General features: G+C 48.7%; 1 protein-coding gene across 2 annotated transcripts in view; it reads left to right on the top strand.

Annotated features, from left to right (window-relative positions):
* KIAA1328 overlaps positions 1 to 7,591 on the top strand; it is a gene marked incomplete at its 5' end in the record, with an annotated part of 149,250 nt that extends 141,659 nt beyond the window's left edge. For both annotated transcript variants that reach the window (XM_084888834.1, XM_084888835.1), the window contains one exon: positions 7,291 to 7,591. In XM_084888834.1, coding sequence (XP_084744960.1) covers positions 7,291 to 7,501 — 211 coding nt within the window. In that variant the 3' untranslated portion in view covers positions 7,502 to 7,591. The remainder of the gene's footprint in view (positions 1 to 7,290) is intronic.
* Between the last annotated feature and the right edge of the window lie 10,462 nt (positions 7,592 to 18,053).

Genomic DNA, 18,053 nt, shown 5'->3' with positions numbered 1-18,053 from the left:
AACACAGAGCCAGGCCCCTGGACATCAGGAGCATTGGGAGTGGGCAGTTCTGCACTGCTCACAGACGCCCCCAGCTCGCTCTGCAGCTCCCGCTGCTCCTCCACCCAGGGCTGCCCCATAAGGAAGCTTCTGCTTCCCCACAGCTTGCCCCAATCTTCTGTCTCCTCCCTTCAATATAAATATTTTTGTGAACAGCACTTTGTTTCTACTGGTGTACAAACTATAGGTCACATGGCATTGACTTTTATTCAAACCAGAAGGTGTCACACTGGGCTTGTAGAATTGTTTCGCTGGAGTCTTTTGTGTCGATGGGAAAATTTTAATTTCACGCCCTGCAGACTTCATAGTCTTTTGTGCTCTCTCTACTCCTGTTGCATAAAGGGTAAATCCCAGTGTCACACTCATTTTAGATTGAAGAAAGTAAAGTTTATCCATTTATGATCTCCAGACAGAGATAGAAAAAAACCTGTTATTAAGGGGAGAAAAAAAATTACTCTTTTCAGTTAATATGGATTTCCATATGGGTGAGGGTGGCCATATGAGGTAGTGGGCCTAAGCTGTCAGTCAGACATCCTTAGCGCTGCTGCAGAGGTGGGAGAGGCTCCCTCCACCGCCGCTGTGCTCGCCAACTCTGAGCCTGACTTCTGGATGAGTGGTGCTCCCCCTGTGGGAGCACACTGTCCACCAGGGGCCAGTTCCTGCATTGAGCATCTGCCCCCTGGTGGTCAGTGCACCATAGTGACTGGTCGTTCCACCATTCGGTCAATTTGCATATTAGCCTTTTATTATATAGGATGGCCAGTGCACATCATGGCAGCTCCTGCATTGAGCATCTTCACCCGATGGTCTATGTGCATCATAGCTACCAGTCAGACGGACAGACACTTAGCCTTTTATATATATATATATATATATATATATATATATATATATATATATATATTTAGTAGATTTCTCTTTTGCTTCTTATACACTTCTCTTTCTTTAGACTTTTTTTTCCCCTAAATTATAAACTACCTGGAAAAGCATACACTCTTCTTTGCATTAACTATTTTGTGAATAAATTAAAAAGAAGCAGGTAGGAATTAGTGGTGCTAAATAAAATTGCCTAAATTTGTCTGTTAGCAAGATTGATTGTTGGAATGAAAATGTCCATGTTTCTCTCATGAGTTACCTTAGGAATGCAATAGTGTGATTGTGTTTCTGGTGAAACTAATCTCCTCCTCCTCCTCCTCCTTCTTCTTCTTCTTCTTCTTCTTCTTCTTCTTCTTCTTCTTCTTCTTCTTCTTTATTGCATCTGTGTACAAATATAATCTGAGATGTAAGACACTGCTATAAAATGTGTCTCGTTTTCTAAATATGACTCCTACATCTTTGAGATGAGAAAAATGTGTGTTAAAGTTAAATCTCGCAATTAGAATGAATTTCTTTGTGGAGGAAACGTGATAAAGCGGCTCTTCCTGGTTAAGTGCAGCAGGCAGAGGCACTGTCCAAGGATCTGCTCGGACCTGCTGCTTCCAGGCCACTCTGTCCTTCCCAAAGTAGAGGTGGCTTTGGCACTCAGACTGCATCTGGAAGCTGAGCTAAGAAAGAGTGTTTCTCTTGTTCTGAGTCTCTCTTCAGACACCAAAATAAGGCTGGATTTTCACCTTCGTATAACCCATTTACTTATTTTTTACCTAGTATTCCTTCCATTTATCAGTGGTTCTGACCCAAACAGGGAATGTCAGGTTCAATTTCTCTGCTGGCCCAGGGCCAGCTCTGATGAGCGAGAAGATCCCGGTCTTCCCATCAGTCTTCCTTAGACTCGGTCGTTCTTACTGACATCGCTTGTATTTCAATATCAAATTCATGGGACTTTTCCTTGTCATCTAGTTTTCTAAATTCTTCCAAACTGGGATAGATGTTGATCTGTCTGGGCCATTTTACTGCCAGGGCACTGGGGGAAACCCGGGGGGCCTGGCGGGCTTGGTAATGCTGTGTTAAAACTGATGTTTCCTCATCAGTGCCTGCTTTTCCCATTCCATGTGTTTGCAACAACTGAAATGTTCCACTCTGTTTGGCTACACTAGTTTTCTCCTCGGGTGACTCCCCTTCCTTTCTCCCTTTCTGCTGAATTGTTCTAATTCTCCCAGCACTAAAGGTAGTTGGGCTGGTAAATCAGGTACAATTTCCTGCACTGTTACCTGCCCCCCCCCCCCCCCCCCCCCGGCTGCCAGTAGCAGTCACATTGGGCGCACTCTCATATCTTTCATCGTGGAGAACATCCTGGGGACCGTGGTGCCAATCCAGCAGGCCTCTTAGCTGCTTCACCTAGGGAAGTTGGATACATATTGTGTGTTGTTGCCCTTAACTCCCCCAAATGGCTGGATGTTCTCCCATCTCTAATGTTCACTTTAGGTGTGTGTCATAGACAATGGCCAGTGGGCTAACATATTAACTCAAACATGCTTCTCCATGCAGCCACATTAAGAGTTAGGAAAACAGTCTCAGAGTTCACCATCCTGCAATACCGACAAATTAGGCGAGCCCTTTAACCACCGATTATGCTTCATGAGTTTGCCCTCTGCCAGCCTGTACCACCTTCTTTGTGGCAAGAGGATGGAAAGATATAATTATTATCTTAAATTGGAAGAATCTTCCTTCCGAAGAACTCCTGTTTCCACTTGTTCACAATCAGTTCTAATCTCCCAGCTTCTCCTGTGGCTCTGAGAGCGAGCAGGACTCCTTACTGCCCAGTCATTCTGTCCCTGTGTCAGCACTAAACACCTGGCTTTACTGAAGCCTAAAGCTAACCGCCTGTGGCACACACACACTGTGTGTGTGTGTGTGTGTGTGTGTGTGTGTGTGTGTGTGTGTGTGTGTAGAGGATAAGGTTTCTTTTCTGTTGGGTTGTTCTTTCTAATAGGTTCATATAAAGGTTATAAAGTCCATCTATCCATATTGTCTTTCTCTTTGAAAGTACAAACAGTCATAAAACAGAACACTACCATTCAGTTTTGTAATCTTAAATTTCAAACAACGCACTGATGAATTATTTATGTTATGGAATGTGTTTTCAATAACGGGTAGCATAAAATGGGATGAGTGCTTATCCACACGTGCCCTGAACTTTCTAAAGTGCATGCTGAGGAGCAGGGTCACCCAGCGTCACTGTGGCCTGGTCATGTCCAAGGCCAGCGCTCCTCCTCTCGCTCCCGGTTTCTGCATTACGTTTCCCAGCGGGCAGCTCGCTGCTTTGCCCGTGGAGCCTCGCAGTAACCCTCTTTGACTCCGGGCTGCCTCACAGTGCTTCTCTCTCACATCACCGACACCGGGCTCTATAAATTTTACTTGTCCTTCTGGCTTCCAGCCATACTAAATTAGGCTTTAATTCATAATTAGTAGGAAGTCACATTTCCATAGAAAAGAGAACATTTTCTTTAAATGGCCATTATCTAATATCATGATTTCACAAAATGATTAAGATGCTAGAAAATAAGTAAGTTACCTCAAGGTTTCCAATACTTAAAGTGCAGGCATAGGGCAGAGGGGTGGTAATTTTGTTTTAATCTATGTACGGTATATAGCTCCTGCTACAATGACAAGAAGAAAAGAAATTCTTTTTTAATTTTATTTTTATAGTTGTACAAATTATCAGATTTGCCCAAATTTGCTTTCTATATCAAAATCTTTGAGATCATGTAGAGTGCTTGCATATCTTGTGACAATCCTTAACACAAACTTCCAAACAACAACAGTAAAAAGCCAAGAATAGATAACTCATAAACCTTCAATGGCGGGTCTTGTTGAAGAAGATTGGGTAACTTTTGGAAGTCAATTTCTGTTCATGATAATATCTTCATGTGAAGACTTAACTCAGGACTGAGAGCCAGGGGGAGGAAAAATGATGCAGGTCCTCCGTCCCTCATCCAAAACTCTCAGAACCAAATGTTTTTCAGAATTCACAGGGTGTGTGTGTGTTTTAAATTTCATACATGCATTCTTTTTAAAATATATTTTTATTGATTTCAGAAAGGAAGGGAGAGGGAGAGAGAGATGGAAACATCAATGATGAGAGAGAATCATTGATCGTCTGCCTCCTGCGTGCCCCCACTGTGGACTGAGCCTGAGACCCAGGCATGTGCCCTGACTGGGAATCAGATCGTGACCTGGTTCGTAGGTTGACGCTCAACCACTGAGCCACAGCAGCTGGACAGGTCCACTTTTGAAAGCCCCAACACAATAGATGATACTGACTTGGTAAATCTGGAGGTTGGGACCACAAAATTGGTATAGAGATAAGAGTCAAAATTTCGAGCCAACACTTTCAGTTTAACTGTCTCTATAACTTCTGCAATAGGAAGGCAGGAGAGAACTCACAGCAGCTCTAATTTCTGCAATCCCCACACCAGAACGACGCCTGAGCTTCATACCTGCTCATAGACTGTGGGCACTGGTTGGCATGAAAAAACTACCGATCCCACGGGGTCACTGATAGACACCTGAATTCAATGTCTCTGAAAGGAAGGGAGATACTAGATCTTTGTGAACCTGGCTAGTTTATGGCAGGATAAAAGCAAACCTAATTTGAGCTACTTTATCTGAGATTTCTTAAAACCTTCACTGTGTCTTCCCATTTTATTTGCTGATTGAAGCAAGTTATGTTGACATTATCTGTGTGAATGTGGTAGAAAGGAAGTTCAAGAAAGGCATTCTGTAAAGGAAATGTTTTCAAGCAAATTGTCCTTAAATCAACACTAATTGCCAAATACTGACTTTTTCCCCCTTAAGATAATGGAACAGGAATGCTAAATACAAAATTTAGCGAGGCTAAGATAATAAAAGCTATGGGGATTCTTTTAAATGAGAGCAATGGCACAGCCATAAAATGAACCCTGCTGCAGCTTCCAGGAATTAGGTAGGTCCATATGCACGATTGTGGAACAATCTCCAAAGCATTCCAGTAAGTGGAGAAGCAGATCATAGATCAGGACAGAAGCAAAGCTCAGTTTAAGTTTGTAAATACATGTGTGTCTAATTGTGTAATTACATGAATGCATTTAATTATACAAAAAAGATTCGGAAGTACATATACTAAACTGTTTACAGTGCTCTCTGGGAAGTCTAGCGGAGTTTGCATTTGGTTGGAGGATAGGGAGTTGAGAGGACTTTCGTTTTTCTTTGTATAATTCTATGTATTTCAGTTTTTATAATGAAGTCATATTCTTATATTATTTGAACAATTTAAAAAATTTGAGAAAATAATTCATTATTTATTGAGTACTTGACATTTAGGATACAGTGCTTTCTGCTCTTATATTGCTTCCAGTGTAACAAGGGAGGAAGATGTTAAACAAATCTATATAAGTAAATAATTATAAATTGTGGGAAGTGCTATAAAGTAAAGCAAATTATTATGAGAAGAAAAATAACTGGGACAACCTAATTTACACACTGGGGTTAAGGAAGTCCTCTCTGAAATAGTGATATTTCAGTTGATATCTAGTAGGATGAACAATAGTTATCCAAGCCTCAAAAACAAGGGGAATAAAAAGAAAAATAAATGAGTGGGACTGTATCAAACTAAAAAGCTTCTACTCAGCAAAATAAACCATCAACAAAACAAAGAGGCAGCCAACCTAATGGGAGAAGATATTTGCAAACAATACATCCAATAAGGGGCTAATATCCAAAATATATAAAGAACTCATACAACTCAACAATGCAACAACAACAAAACAAACAAATTAAAAAATGGGCAGAGGACCTGAATAGACACTTTTCCAGGGAAGACATACAGATGGCCAATAGATATACTAGTATTCATAAAGATATGTGTACTTCTAAATTCATTATAGCATCATATATAATAAAGAGGTAATCTGCAAATTGACCATCACTCCAACACACAAGATGGCCACCCCATGTGATGAAAAATGGCCTGTCTCCATATGATCAAAGATGGCCATCCCCATGTGGACACAAGGTGGCCACTGTAAGATGGCCAGCAGGGGAGGGCAGTTGTGGGCAACCAGGCTGTAGGGGAGGGCAATTGGGAAGGACAAGGCCTGCAGGGGAGGGCCATTAGGGACGAGGCTGGCAAGGGATGGCTGTTAGGGGTGACCGGGGCAGCTAGGTAGGACAGTTGGAGGAGACCAGGCCAGCAAGGGAGGACAGTTGTGAAGGATCAGGCCTGCAGGGGAGGGCACTTGGGAGGGATAAGGCCTACAGGGGAGGACAGTTGGGGGGGGACAAGGCATGCAGGGGAGGGCATTTGGGAGGGACCCGGCCTGCAGGGGAGGGCAGTTAGGGGTGACCAGGCCAGCATGGGATGGCAGTTAGGGGCAATTGGGCCAGCAGGGGGAGCAGTTAGGCATCAATCAGGCTGGCAGGGGAGTGGTTAGAGGGTGATCAATGGTTAGGGGGTGAGCAGTTTGGGGCAATCAGGCAGGCAGGCAGGTTGGGAGCTAGCAGTCCTGGATTGTGAGATGTCTGACTGCCCGTTTAGGTCTGATCCTGGTAGGACATCCCTCGAGGGGTCTCAGATTGGAGAGAGTGCAGGCTGGGGTGAAGGACACACAAACCCCCATGCACAACTTTTGTGCACTGGGCCTCTAGTTATTTATAATAGCCAATACATTATAAACAGCCCAAGTGCCCTTCAACAGATGATTGGCTAAAGAAGGTGTGGTACATATATACAATAGAATACCACTCAGCCATAATAAAAGACAAAATATTGTCATTTTCAACATGGATGGATCTTGAGATTATTATACTAAGTGAAATAAGTCAGAAGGAAAAGGACAAGAACCATATGGTTTCACTCGTGTGTGATATAAAACAAAAAGCAACACATGAACAAAACAAAAAAAACTCTTAGATACAGACAATAAGAATGATGGTTACTAAAGGGGAAAGGGATGGGCAAAGAATGAAAAAGGTAAAAGGGGCCAAAATTTGGTGATGGAAGGTGACTAGACTTCCGGTGGTGAGCACAAAATGTATATAGATGTTATATTATAAAGTTGTACACCTGAAATTTATATAATGTTAACCAATGTTATCCCAATAAGTGTAATAACAATTTTTTAAAGTTAAAAAAGAAAGGATGTTAGAAGTGAGCGGAAGTGAAGAGCTTATGGATGGACAGAGGGGGCCTTCTGGTGTGACCTTCCCTGAAGCGCTCCTGGGAGGCCCTCTTGCACCAGATGCCCCATTCTGACCATGGGCAGCCATCTCTGTGGGCTCCGTGGGTTCTGTGTTCCACTGGTCTTATCATTCTCTGTCTGGTTGTGTGTGTTGCAGGTATGAGACATCTCTGTTGGATTTAGTTCAATCTCTGAGCCCAAAGTCTGCCTCTAAACCTCAGCCCCATCCCTGCAGAGAAGCCAGGGCCTGGAATTACAGCACTTGCCAACTGAGTTCACTGAAATCAACCCGGAAGAAAATGGGGGCAGGCAGGACCCCCGATGATCTACAAGAGAATCAAATTCTGGAAGACATCTTTTTCATTTGACATCAAAGCAGTTGATACAAAATTTCCACAAGAACTTTGTAGGTTTCATACTACACCGATCTGGGATTTTAAATTTTTAATTGCAAGTAATTGTGTCTCTCGTTTCACAGGGCCCTATCTCACTAGCATTCTGTTATGTATTGAACATAGAAATCATCCTGACAACCCTGGGGTGTTCTGATCAGACCCATCAGTAGGTAACACATTAAGGGGGATGGGATGGAGGGCAGTATCCTTTCTATGCCAAACAGAGATGAGAAAATTCAACATGGGACACTTTCTGCATGGTGGAGATCATTGCTTATGCAGCCTTGCTTCAAGCGTGTTTCCTTCTCAATATTTTGCTGGAAAAGGTTGGCTTACTTTTGTACACAAGGAAAACCTATCTACGGAAATACTCCTCCAATTTAAAAGTAGCCCCCTGTAACACAAGCAATTTCAGGCAGAGAGTTCCTTTTACCTCTTCACCCTGTTCTCTCCGCACCTGCATCTCAGTGTGTAGTCATTTAATTCTGAAGCTGGAGTTGGTGCACCTGTTATCACAAGCAACACTGAAGGCCAAGTGTGAGTCAGGCTCACTGGCCATCAGCCTGGCAGCTGTGCATCCCATAACCAAGAGGGCTCAGTGGGCCAGAGGGAAGGACCCACAGGACCCACCCAACCCCTGGAAACCCGCATGCACTCACACAAGAGTGACTGCACCAGTGGAGGTAGAAGCCTGGGTAAGAGTAATCTCTTGGTATTTTGTTGATCTAAGTGTCCCATGGGTGTGCCTGGAGAAGGTACCACTGAAGGGACAGTAGCCTCAGTTCCTGCAGGCTGGTAGGCTTTCTCTGGCCCTCCCTCTCTTTCCATGAGGATCCAAGACCCTAGCTGCCCAGGGATAATGTCCCATGCCTCCAAGTAGCCACCTCTACTCAGCTGGTTATGCTCCACCACCCCAAACAGAGCCTCCCATTTCCCACTGGACCTCCATCCTTCAGCTTACAATAGCTTAAGCGGCCTCTCAGGCTGCTGGCTGGGTGATGACCTCACAGAGCCAGTGAGTTTAACCCTTTCCAGGCACTGGATCAAGGGGAAGATATGTCCCCTGGTGTGTATTACTGCATGACTGTGTTGCTTTTCTCTCCCTCGCACCAACCCCAGGCTTGAACTAGGAGTAAGACTCCATCATTCAGAATCAGTAGGCCAGGCCAGACGCCTCAGGGCAGCTGCACTTAGTGAGCTGCGTGGCTTCCCTGAATTCTCCATCAAAATAGCTTATTTCAGCCTACCAATCCTTGAGCAGCCTCCCTGCCTGGACAGATCTAAATCGCACTGTCTCTTCAGGCTGAGGCCCCGTCACCTCCCCCCACCTTCCTTCACTCAGGTCCTTTTCAAGTTCACCTCCCTGAGAGTCGCCAAGTCCATTTCATCCCATTTCAGAAAGCGTGTGGAGTGGGGTTTTCTTTGGTGTGGCAAAATGGGTGGGCATTTTCTCAGGTTTCCAGGCCCATATATTCTCACTGCAGATGTCATGACCACCTAAATGCACCCAACTCCCAGGGATCATCCAGACCACACTCCCCCATTCTGGCCAGCAGTGTCCTCCACCCTCCGACATCACAGGATGCCAGAAGGACCGAGAAGAGAGCTGTGGCTTTAAGAAGCTTGTCTGCCTTTAGAAGAGTCATAAGCGGGATCTAAACTGAGGGTTTGGGGGGTCACATGCCACAGAATGGAGTTTGTTTCTTTACCTCCCCTTAATGAGCAGCTTGGGAGAGCAAAGATTGATTTTCAGCAGAGTATCCATTGATTTTCAGCACATCCTCCGCCATGTGTATCCATCCTGGGGCATTTCCTGGGTGTCAGTGGGATGTGAATTTGTACCTAATCTAGTGTTTTCGTTATGAATTGACTAGCTGCCGAGAGAGGGTCTGGCACATAGGAATCTGCCTTTTCCTTTCTGTGAAGTGACTGGTCGGGATTTGCTTGCCCAGCCTCTAGCTGCTCCCCCTAAACAAGACTGGACACCCGTCCCAGTCGGTTTGGCTCAGTAGATAGAGCATGGCCTGCAGACTGAAGGGTCCTGGCTAGATTCCAGTCAAGGGCACATGGCCCAGGTTGCGGGCACAATCCCCAGTAAGTTACTGATGTTTCTATCTCCCTCTCCCTTCCTCTCTGAAATCAATAAAAGTGTTTAAAAATAAAAGGGGGGAAGACTGGACACATATAGGAGGTGCTGTGGGTAGTGCTACGACATTACCCCCCTCGAACCCACCATTCTGTGAGACAAAAGCCAGCCAATGTTTGCAAAATGGAAAAGGGGCAAAGTATGTGAATTCAAGCCCTGTAAGTAGAGCGGAGTGCTTGATTTAGAAAGCCCAGGCCCATCAAGGAGATGCTTTGCCAACAGTCACCCTCCCAGGGTGACACTTGTGTTTTTCCAGGCCCAGATGTCATGGGGAGGGAGGGACACTTCTCTCAGCCCCTTCCAGCACCATGGCTCTGGGGAGGGGCAGGCTAATGGAGCAGAGCTGGAGGAAGCCCACAGTTGCTGGGGCGCTGGGGGCTGAGCACACTCCTCCCAGCGCACACCTCATCTCCACTCGGCAAGCATTCCTTCCTTCTAATGTGGGCAACTGTTCATATACGTGTGAGGTTTTAAGTTAATAAATTACCTCCATGGTATATTGAATAATCCCTCATCAGATCAGCGGACACGGCTTGTAAATCAGAGCAGAGCCCCCAGGTCACCTGAATGTCCTTTCCCTCAGTACTTGCTAAAGCAATGGGAGCTGTGGTCTGCTGCGAGAAAGGACATGGCTGCCACCTCCTAACAGGTGGCCCTGGTCAACTCCAGCTCATGCCCATCACATGGACACCCAGCCTTTTCTGTCTCTGCTCTTTCAGACAGAAAATGCTCCCACCTAGTTGGCTATAGGTGCTGGGAGAATGTGGGCGCGGGCTTGAGTGCGGAAATGCCCAGTTCTGAGGCCACACCTGTGGCAGCCAGAGACCCACCTGCCCATTTCCCAAGCAGTCTGCACTTTCACCTGAGCGAGGAGATGGCAGCTGCCCCTCAGGCACAGGTGACAAGAGTAGAACCATCATGCAACCAACTCCCAATATGAAATGTTTGCTCCTAATTGTCAGAAGGTCCCCCTTGAGCTTGGAACAAGCTGGAAATGAGTAGGGTGAGGGTGACACCCTAATCCTCAGCGGGAGGGAAGGACTAACCCGGCAGCCAGAGAAGCAGTTTTACAAGTTACTGGTCGTGGTTTCTCAGAGTTGCGGTTCTAGGTGGTCTGTCGAAGCCCCTGGGGTTCCGTTGTTCTCCTCAGAAGTGGGACCTTCTAGCCCCTCAAACTTCAGTTTCACAACGACGCTCCCTGCCTACCTCCTCCACACACACTGAGAATGAGCGAGCACCCAGAAAGTGCACACCCTTACCCCTACCCTAACCCCATCCCCATCCCACTCCAGAGCCACAGAATTCCACGGAGGGGCTGGACCGTGTGGCCCACACAACCCACCACTTTCCTTACCCAGATGAGAGTCCCGGGAAATGTGCCCTGTGAGCTCCCGCGTCCCGTCAGTGGCAGGTCTGGCCGCTGAGCCCACACTCCCCACGGCAGCACATCACTGCCTCGGACTGAACAGCCCACCACCACCTCAGAAATGGACTACAGGCCACGTGGGCCAAGGTGAGCGCACACGTAGCAAGTCCTCTGCTCGGGGCCACCACACGGAATGGCCGAGGCCCAGGGAGGCCACCTGTTCTGCAGGTATAAACTGTGTCTCCCGCATCCTCTCCGTCCCCACCTTTCAGCCCTTCGCATTCTGAGGAGGGTTGGTCTGGTGCTGGGCTGAGGGGGCTGGAGGAGGGGAAGGTTGCTCCCGGCTCCTTGTCTCCTTGTCGCTGCATGGGATGTACTTCACAGCCCAGTTTTGGGCTTTCTCCTCCCTTCCCGCCCCCCCCCCCCCCCCTCCCCGAGGTGATTTAAGCCTGGTGGATTTATACAACATTGGGAAATGGTAAACTGTGTAAATTTTCTGTGTTTCCAGAGACAGTTATTTATGGAGGGGCATTCTTAACTCAAGTGCAGAAGTGTTAAATCATTATAATAAATTCACGCTATTCAGACTTTCTTACATTGTAATAAATTTTTTCTAAGCATGAATGAGGAGATGTTCCTCTAATATACCATTATGTATTTCTTCTCAAAATGACACAGCTTACTATATCAACTTGGAGAATAACAGAAGGAGATTTACGGCGTTGGAGGGAAAATAGTTGAGTAGCAGTGAATCTGGGAAAGGACTTGGGGGCACTGACCCCAAAGAAGCTTTCCTCTCTGCTTGCTTCCTACCCCGGGAGGAGCAGCAGGTGTCCCCACTGCAGGGGGTCTGGTTGGGGTGCAGCCCTGAAATCGCCCAGCTGAGCTTCAGAAGAACCTTCGAGCAGGGAAATGGGGCCAGGGACCCAGTGGCCTCTGTGGGGGCCCGCCCAGGAGGAGGTATCTGAGTGGGGCTCTATCAGAAATGAAAGCTCTCTCTCCCGTGATGTGAAATCCCTTCTAAAGCATCAGTCTGGGTGGGAGCTGTCCTCTCTCATCACCGGTCTCAGCTTGCTCCCTGGATGCTCACCTGGACCAGAGGATTCATAGCTTTCACGAGATTCTCAAAAGAACCTGCAATCCACAGAGGTCAGGAATCACTGGAGCCGGTAAAACCTGAAGCATTGGACTGGCTCTAGGCAGCCCCCCGACCCAGGACCCGGCTCCTGCAGCTGGAACTGGGGCTGCAGTGGAGCTCTCAGGGTCAGGGCACCACCCTGCAGGGGGTCACCCAGAATTTCCCCAGAAGATGGGACATTGGAGCTGGGCAAAGGCCTGGAGACGGAGCTCCAGGGAGAGCACTTAGGGCGGACTTGGAGGAGCCGCGGGGCCCAGGGGAAAGAGACCTGCATAGGTTCTGGGACTTGGCAACCGTTTAGTTTCCCTCGTGCTCTGTCAGAGGCTTAGGGTCAAGTCCTGGCTCTGCCACCGTAGCTGTGAGACCCTGTGCAGGGCTCTGCCCCCATGCACCCTCGGTGCCTCTGTTTGCAAAACGCAGAGAGCACACGTGGGCACCCTGCCTTGCAGGCTCAGTCCACATGTGAGGCGATGAAGGGAGCTCATGCACCTGCTGGGCACACAGCTGAAAGCACTTTAAACACATCGGTGTGTCGTCATTAACCTGAAGGCTGGCAAGGGGCAGAGGGCCCCTCAGAAGCATGGAGGGCTGGGGGTTCATGACAGCCAGGCACAGCTCGGCCTGCCAGCTCCATGTCACCTCCTCAGGCGGCGCTCCCAGGGCCCTCCTTGGCCTCCAGCAGGACACCCAGGGCACCTCTGCCCAGTCTCAGAGTCATTTACTTCAGCCTGGCTGCCTTCCCAGGAGTGGAGAGCCACGCCTCATCCCCTGGGCCAGGTCCTGGCAGCTCTGCCTGCACAGCCCGACTCTCCAGGCCCAGCCTTAGGACTGTCAGGCCCAGACAAGGCCTAGAGCTGCTCTGGAGAGGGGACCCTGAGCTGTGGCCCACCTGCCCCATGAGGGTCCTGTGGGTCACTCACCACCCTTCCTTCTCCCCATCCCCTCCCCAGTCTCCACTCTCCACCTCTAGTATTTTCTAATCTGTCCCTTCTCTGATCTTGTCTGGCTGGGCAGGCTGTTCCTGGGAAAGGAGTGGGGACAGGCACCCCCGGGAGCCAGGGCTGGGGGCATCTCACTGAGGGGCTGCAGACAGCTTCCTCACACTGCCCATGGCACCCACTTCTTATGTGCATGCTGGGGGGTTCCTCCTTTCAGGTTCCCAGTGCTTTCCAGGGATGGGGGGGAGAGGGGGGGAGGTAGGGCGCACGCTGGTCTCTCCCTTCCTGCCTCCTCCTGGCCCGTCCAAGCACCAGGCACTGAGAGCTCCCCAGCTGATGCTGCAACTGGCCAATGTTCCACTTTGAGGTCAGACTTACAGTCAAGTTTTGGAAATAACACAAAGGACCCCAAATACTCCTCACCTACTTATTCTCACACATATATAAACACACAATTACTTCTTCTCTGAAATGTTTGAGAGTACATTGCAGACATAATATGCTTCTTTCCCCTAACAGTTCAGCATATATTTCCTACATTCTCTTACACAGTCATAGTACAATGATAGGGGAATTAGCATTAATATGCTGCCATTATCTAATCTGCAGACCTTATTTCAATTTTGCAACATTTCCTTTTGAACTTTCCTTTTGAAGGAAAGGTTTCCTTGCCTCAAATGCCCCTTTTTAAAATATTTTTTTGAAAAATATGTTTTTTTTTAATTTCAAAGAGGAAGAGGAAGAGAGAGATAGAAACACCAATGATGAGAGAAAAATCATTGGTCGGCTGCCTCCTGCAGGCCCCCTACTGGGGATTGAGCCCATAACCCGGCCATGTGCCCTTGACCAGAATCAAACCTGGGACCTTTCAGTCAGCAGGCAGAGGCTCTATCCACCTAGCCAAACCGGCCAGGGCTCAAATGTCCCTTTTTAACAAAAGAAAAATAAATTCTAGCCCAGTATCAAATGTATAATCATAAGTTGCTTTTAGTTGACATGCTAAAAGTAAACGGCAAGTACAAACCATTTCTTGTGTAGCATGTTCCCCAATTTAGGTTTGTTTCCTTCTAATTAAATTCAGACTCTGCATTTTCAGCAAGAATAGAAATGCTGTAAATCATACAGCAAGGCCCAGGGTCGCCATTTCTTTCAACCCAGGTGATGCTAACTTTGATCACCTGGTTAAGGTGACGCCAGCTTCCTCCACTGAACAATTACAAGCTTTCCTTTGCAATTTACATCGTGTGTGTGTGTGTGGGGGGGGGGGGGGGGAGGGATACTTGAGACCATGTAAATATTGTTTCTCATCTATCCTTTATGCACAGTTACAGCACCCATGATGATTTGGCACATTCCACTAAACCCTGTCTCCGCTGGGGCCCACTGCCCTCCGGCCAGCCCAGTGCTAGGAGTCCCATCAGAGAAGGAGCAGGATCACTTCCTGTCCACAGGGCCTCCAGCTGGGAAGGGAGCTCCAGCCTCAGAGCGCAGGGCAGTGGGAATGCGCTCTGTTTGAGCTTCAGCCCCTGAGCAGGCAGACCCTGAGCTAAGGTCAGGGGGAGTTTAAGTGGTCAGAAACCTGGAATAGCATGAGAATCTGTGTCCATTACCCCCCTTGGAGGGCCCCAATCAGACCCTGTCCCAAATGCTTGTCATCCAAGGAACCCACAAGGTACTGAGGGGACTGGCACTACTGGGCTGCCTTCAGGTCCCTGGTCAGAGCTGGGTTGGGGGACTGGGGACAGAGGAGCCCTGCTAAGGGTGTGCCAGGCCTGGGGCACTTCCAAAGGGGCTTGTGAGAAGCATTCAATACCCCCTCCACACTGCTTTTTATGCATGCAGCAGACATTACCCAGCACCTATGTGCCAGGCATTGAGTTGAGTGCTGGAGGTGCAGATGCTCCCAGTCCCTGGTTAAGTGGGTTTGCCTGGAGCCCAGAGGCCTCTTCAGGCCCCGGCACTCGGGCCAGGCAGCAGGTGGCTTTGCCCAGGGCTGAAAGCAGAATCAAGAGAACTGCTGAGTCCTCTAATCCAGGTGACTTTGAGGGCATGTCGCTCCTCGGCCTTCTCTCTTCCCCTCGCCTCCCCAGCACTTAGCAGAGAGCCCCCTCACCTGGGAGCTGGGCCCAACCTTTGAAACCCAGGACAGGGCTCCCTGTGCGAGGCAGGAAGCAGAGGTCTGTGCCTCCCCAGCACAGCCCCCCTCCGCTTGTCCTGTGGTCACACTGTGCGCCTCTGAGGCTTGAAGAGAGAGCCCAGGAAGAGCTTCCAGGGAGGAGGCATTGTGCATGTGCTATGAACAGGTAACCTCTTCCCGTGTAACGGGAGCTGCCTGAGGGGCCTGTGGTTCTCAGCACACCTGCAACCTGTCTGTAAAGTGGGTCAGTGTTGTGCGGGAGGTTAACTGAGATGGGGTGCCTGGCAGTCAGTAACTGGCTTGTTTTTAAATAAGGCCCCAGGAGCGCCTATGTATATTCCCGCTTACCTAAGACATCCTGTGGTTCTTCAAAAGGCCTGGGGTCCTTCCTTCCTCCACCCCCCCTTCCTTGGGATCCATGTAGCCCCTATGCCCTTTAACACTCGGCCCAGGTGTCTCCTCCTCCTCCCCAGGCTGGGCTACCTGCCTCTCTCTCCTGGGCCCCACCCAGTTCTATCACGGGAGCCTGCAGTGGTCTTTTGCTTTGATGTCAGGAAACTTCTTTTCTTTCTTTTATTGAATGTACTGGGGTGACAGTGACACTGGTGGATAAAATTATGTATGTTTCAGTGTACAGTTCTGTAATAGCGGCACTTCAGATGAGGGATGAGCACAAATGACTTTTAATCTGGGCTCTAATACTTTCTTGCAATGTGATTGTGGGCAAGTTACTTACCATCCCAAGTCTCTGATTGTTCTTCTATACAGTAATGCTCCTGCAGGGTTACTTCTGGGACTAGAGAGAATACCCATAATGCACTGGCTCGTCACTGACCTCATCACTCCAGCCCCGGCCTTTGCACAGGACCCTTGGTCCGTGCACAGACATTCTGGTCTGCAGCCCCTATCCCAAGGTAATTTTCATTAAAAAGCAGAACTGAGGCCCAAGTCTAACCCAAAGAAAAAGCCCCAACAGTGGGATCCAAGGCCCTGAGCAGGACTGGAGGGTAGGGGACAGGTGTGCTGGGTCGGCCCAGTGCCCTCATGTTAGTTCTGGGGTGTGGGAGGACTGCTCATGGAGCCCATGCCTCGCCTGTCATGCAGGGTGAAAGTGAACCTCGGTTGCCTTGCTCTGGATTCCCTCTTTGGACCCCAAGGGAAGACTGGAAGGGACACAAGGTTGGCAGCACTTGGGCCCACTGGATCCCTGCCAGCCCACAGCCCCTGCCCCCTGAGCTGGGCCCCAGGAACAGGCAGGGAGAGAAGGATGGTGGCAAAGATGATTCCAAGAGACTCCAGAGACAGAGGAACCTCCGCGCCTCACTTGGAGGAGGATAGGACCTTCAGAAATGAACAAAATTACCCCTTAATTTGAGTGATGGAGAACCAGTTGGCATGGGTCTTAAGAATTAGCTTATGTTTTTCTCCAGAGTTTAGTGTGCTGGGGGAAAGAGCTGACACAGCTCAGGGGGTTCTTGAACTTCTAGTATCAGCATAAAATGTTAATAAGTGTTACAGTTGTTTCTATTGAATTCCCCCTCCTCACTAATAAGAGCTGTGTGGGTCTTTGGGTTGTGTCTCTTTCCTTCCATGCCCCCTTTTTCCCCACCGCCAGTGGTGCTCCCGGGCAGGGAGAGCCGTGGACTCATTCGCAGCACATTTGTTACTTCTCACTCACCTTTAGGTAGTTCAGTTCCAACCCAGAGAATCAAGGAGAGAAGGGAAGAAAAGGACTGGTGCCTAAGTCAATACAGCTGGTGCCATTTCTCAAAGGTAAAATTAGAACTGTTAAGAAAACAGTTAAGGAAACTGAGATGGAGGAGGGAAGGGACATGAAGACTGAGAGTTCTGGAACCTGCCTCAGGTATCTGGTTAGTTCTTTCCTTCCTTAACCCTTAGGCAACATGAGTCAACAGGGACTGGGATCTGAGTGCCAGGGGAGTGGTCTGCCGAAGGTGGGGCATCAGTGGGGGCTCAGAGTGTTTATTTGGGGCAGGTTCCATTTGGGGAGCTAGAATGGCATCCACAAGTCTGATACTGTCACCTTGGGCGGAGTGGGGCTCCTGAGCTCACTGCCCAGATGTCCCTATCTGCCTTACAGAGTGAGACTGCTCATTTGGGTTCAACCCGGGGATTATCTCCCCCCCCATACACACACACTGGTCCTGCAGACCCATGCCAGGAGGAGCTGTGGGTTTGTCCATGAGGGCTTGGGTCACTCTTGTGGGTGGGGAAGCCCTGGGACATGCGTCTCGCTCGATTGCTGCTGTGTGTGCAGCAGGTGAGATCCAGCTCAGAGCAGGAAAAGAGAGGGGAGTTAGTGACTGAAAGGTCTCAATAAACATTCTTTTCAGGTGAGCATCACATAGGAAGGAGAGGAGAAGGGAGAGAAGAATGTGGAAAACCGGTAGATGAAAAGCAGAAAGGCCTTTGAAAGTGCCATCTGGAACGGTCTGGAGGGAGGCCTGGGGCCGCCCTTGGGGAAGGCTGGGGAAGGCCACAGTTCCCCCCACGCTGCGCAGGGGCACAGCTGCCCAGCAAGCCGAAGCCAGCCCCTGGAGAAAGCATGAGAAAACTGAAGTCCCTACTCCTGAAATGGCCCCACTGCTGGGATTGCTTCCAAAGGACTTGGTGAGTCAGGGGAGTGCCTTGTGCAAGCATCTCCTTTTCATTGAGCTTGAGATGAAAGGTTTAGAATGATGGCAGAGGAAGGTAAGCCATAGAGCATAAGCAGAAATTAATGAGGACTGTGTCTTGGGTTTTCTTAACACTACGAACCAGGGGTGCTCAGCCAGGGTGA

This window comes from Pipistrellus hanaki (genome assembly GCF_964339955.1).
Source record: "Pipistrellus hanaki genome assembly, chromosome: 6".
NCBI lineage: Eukaryota > Metazoa > Chordata > Mammalia > Chiroptera > Vespertilionidae > Pipistrellus > Pipistrellus hanaki.
This window is presented reverse-complemented; position numbering and strand designations above follow the sequence as displayed.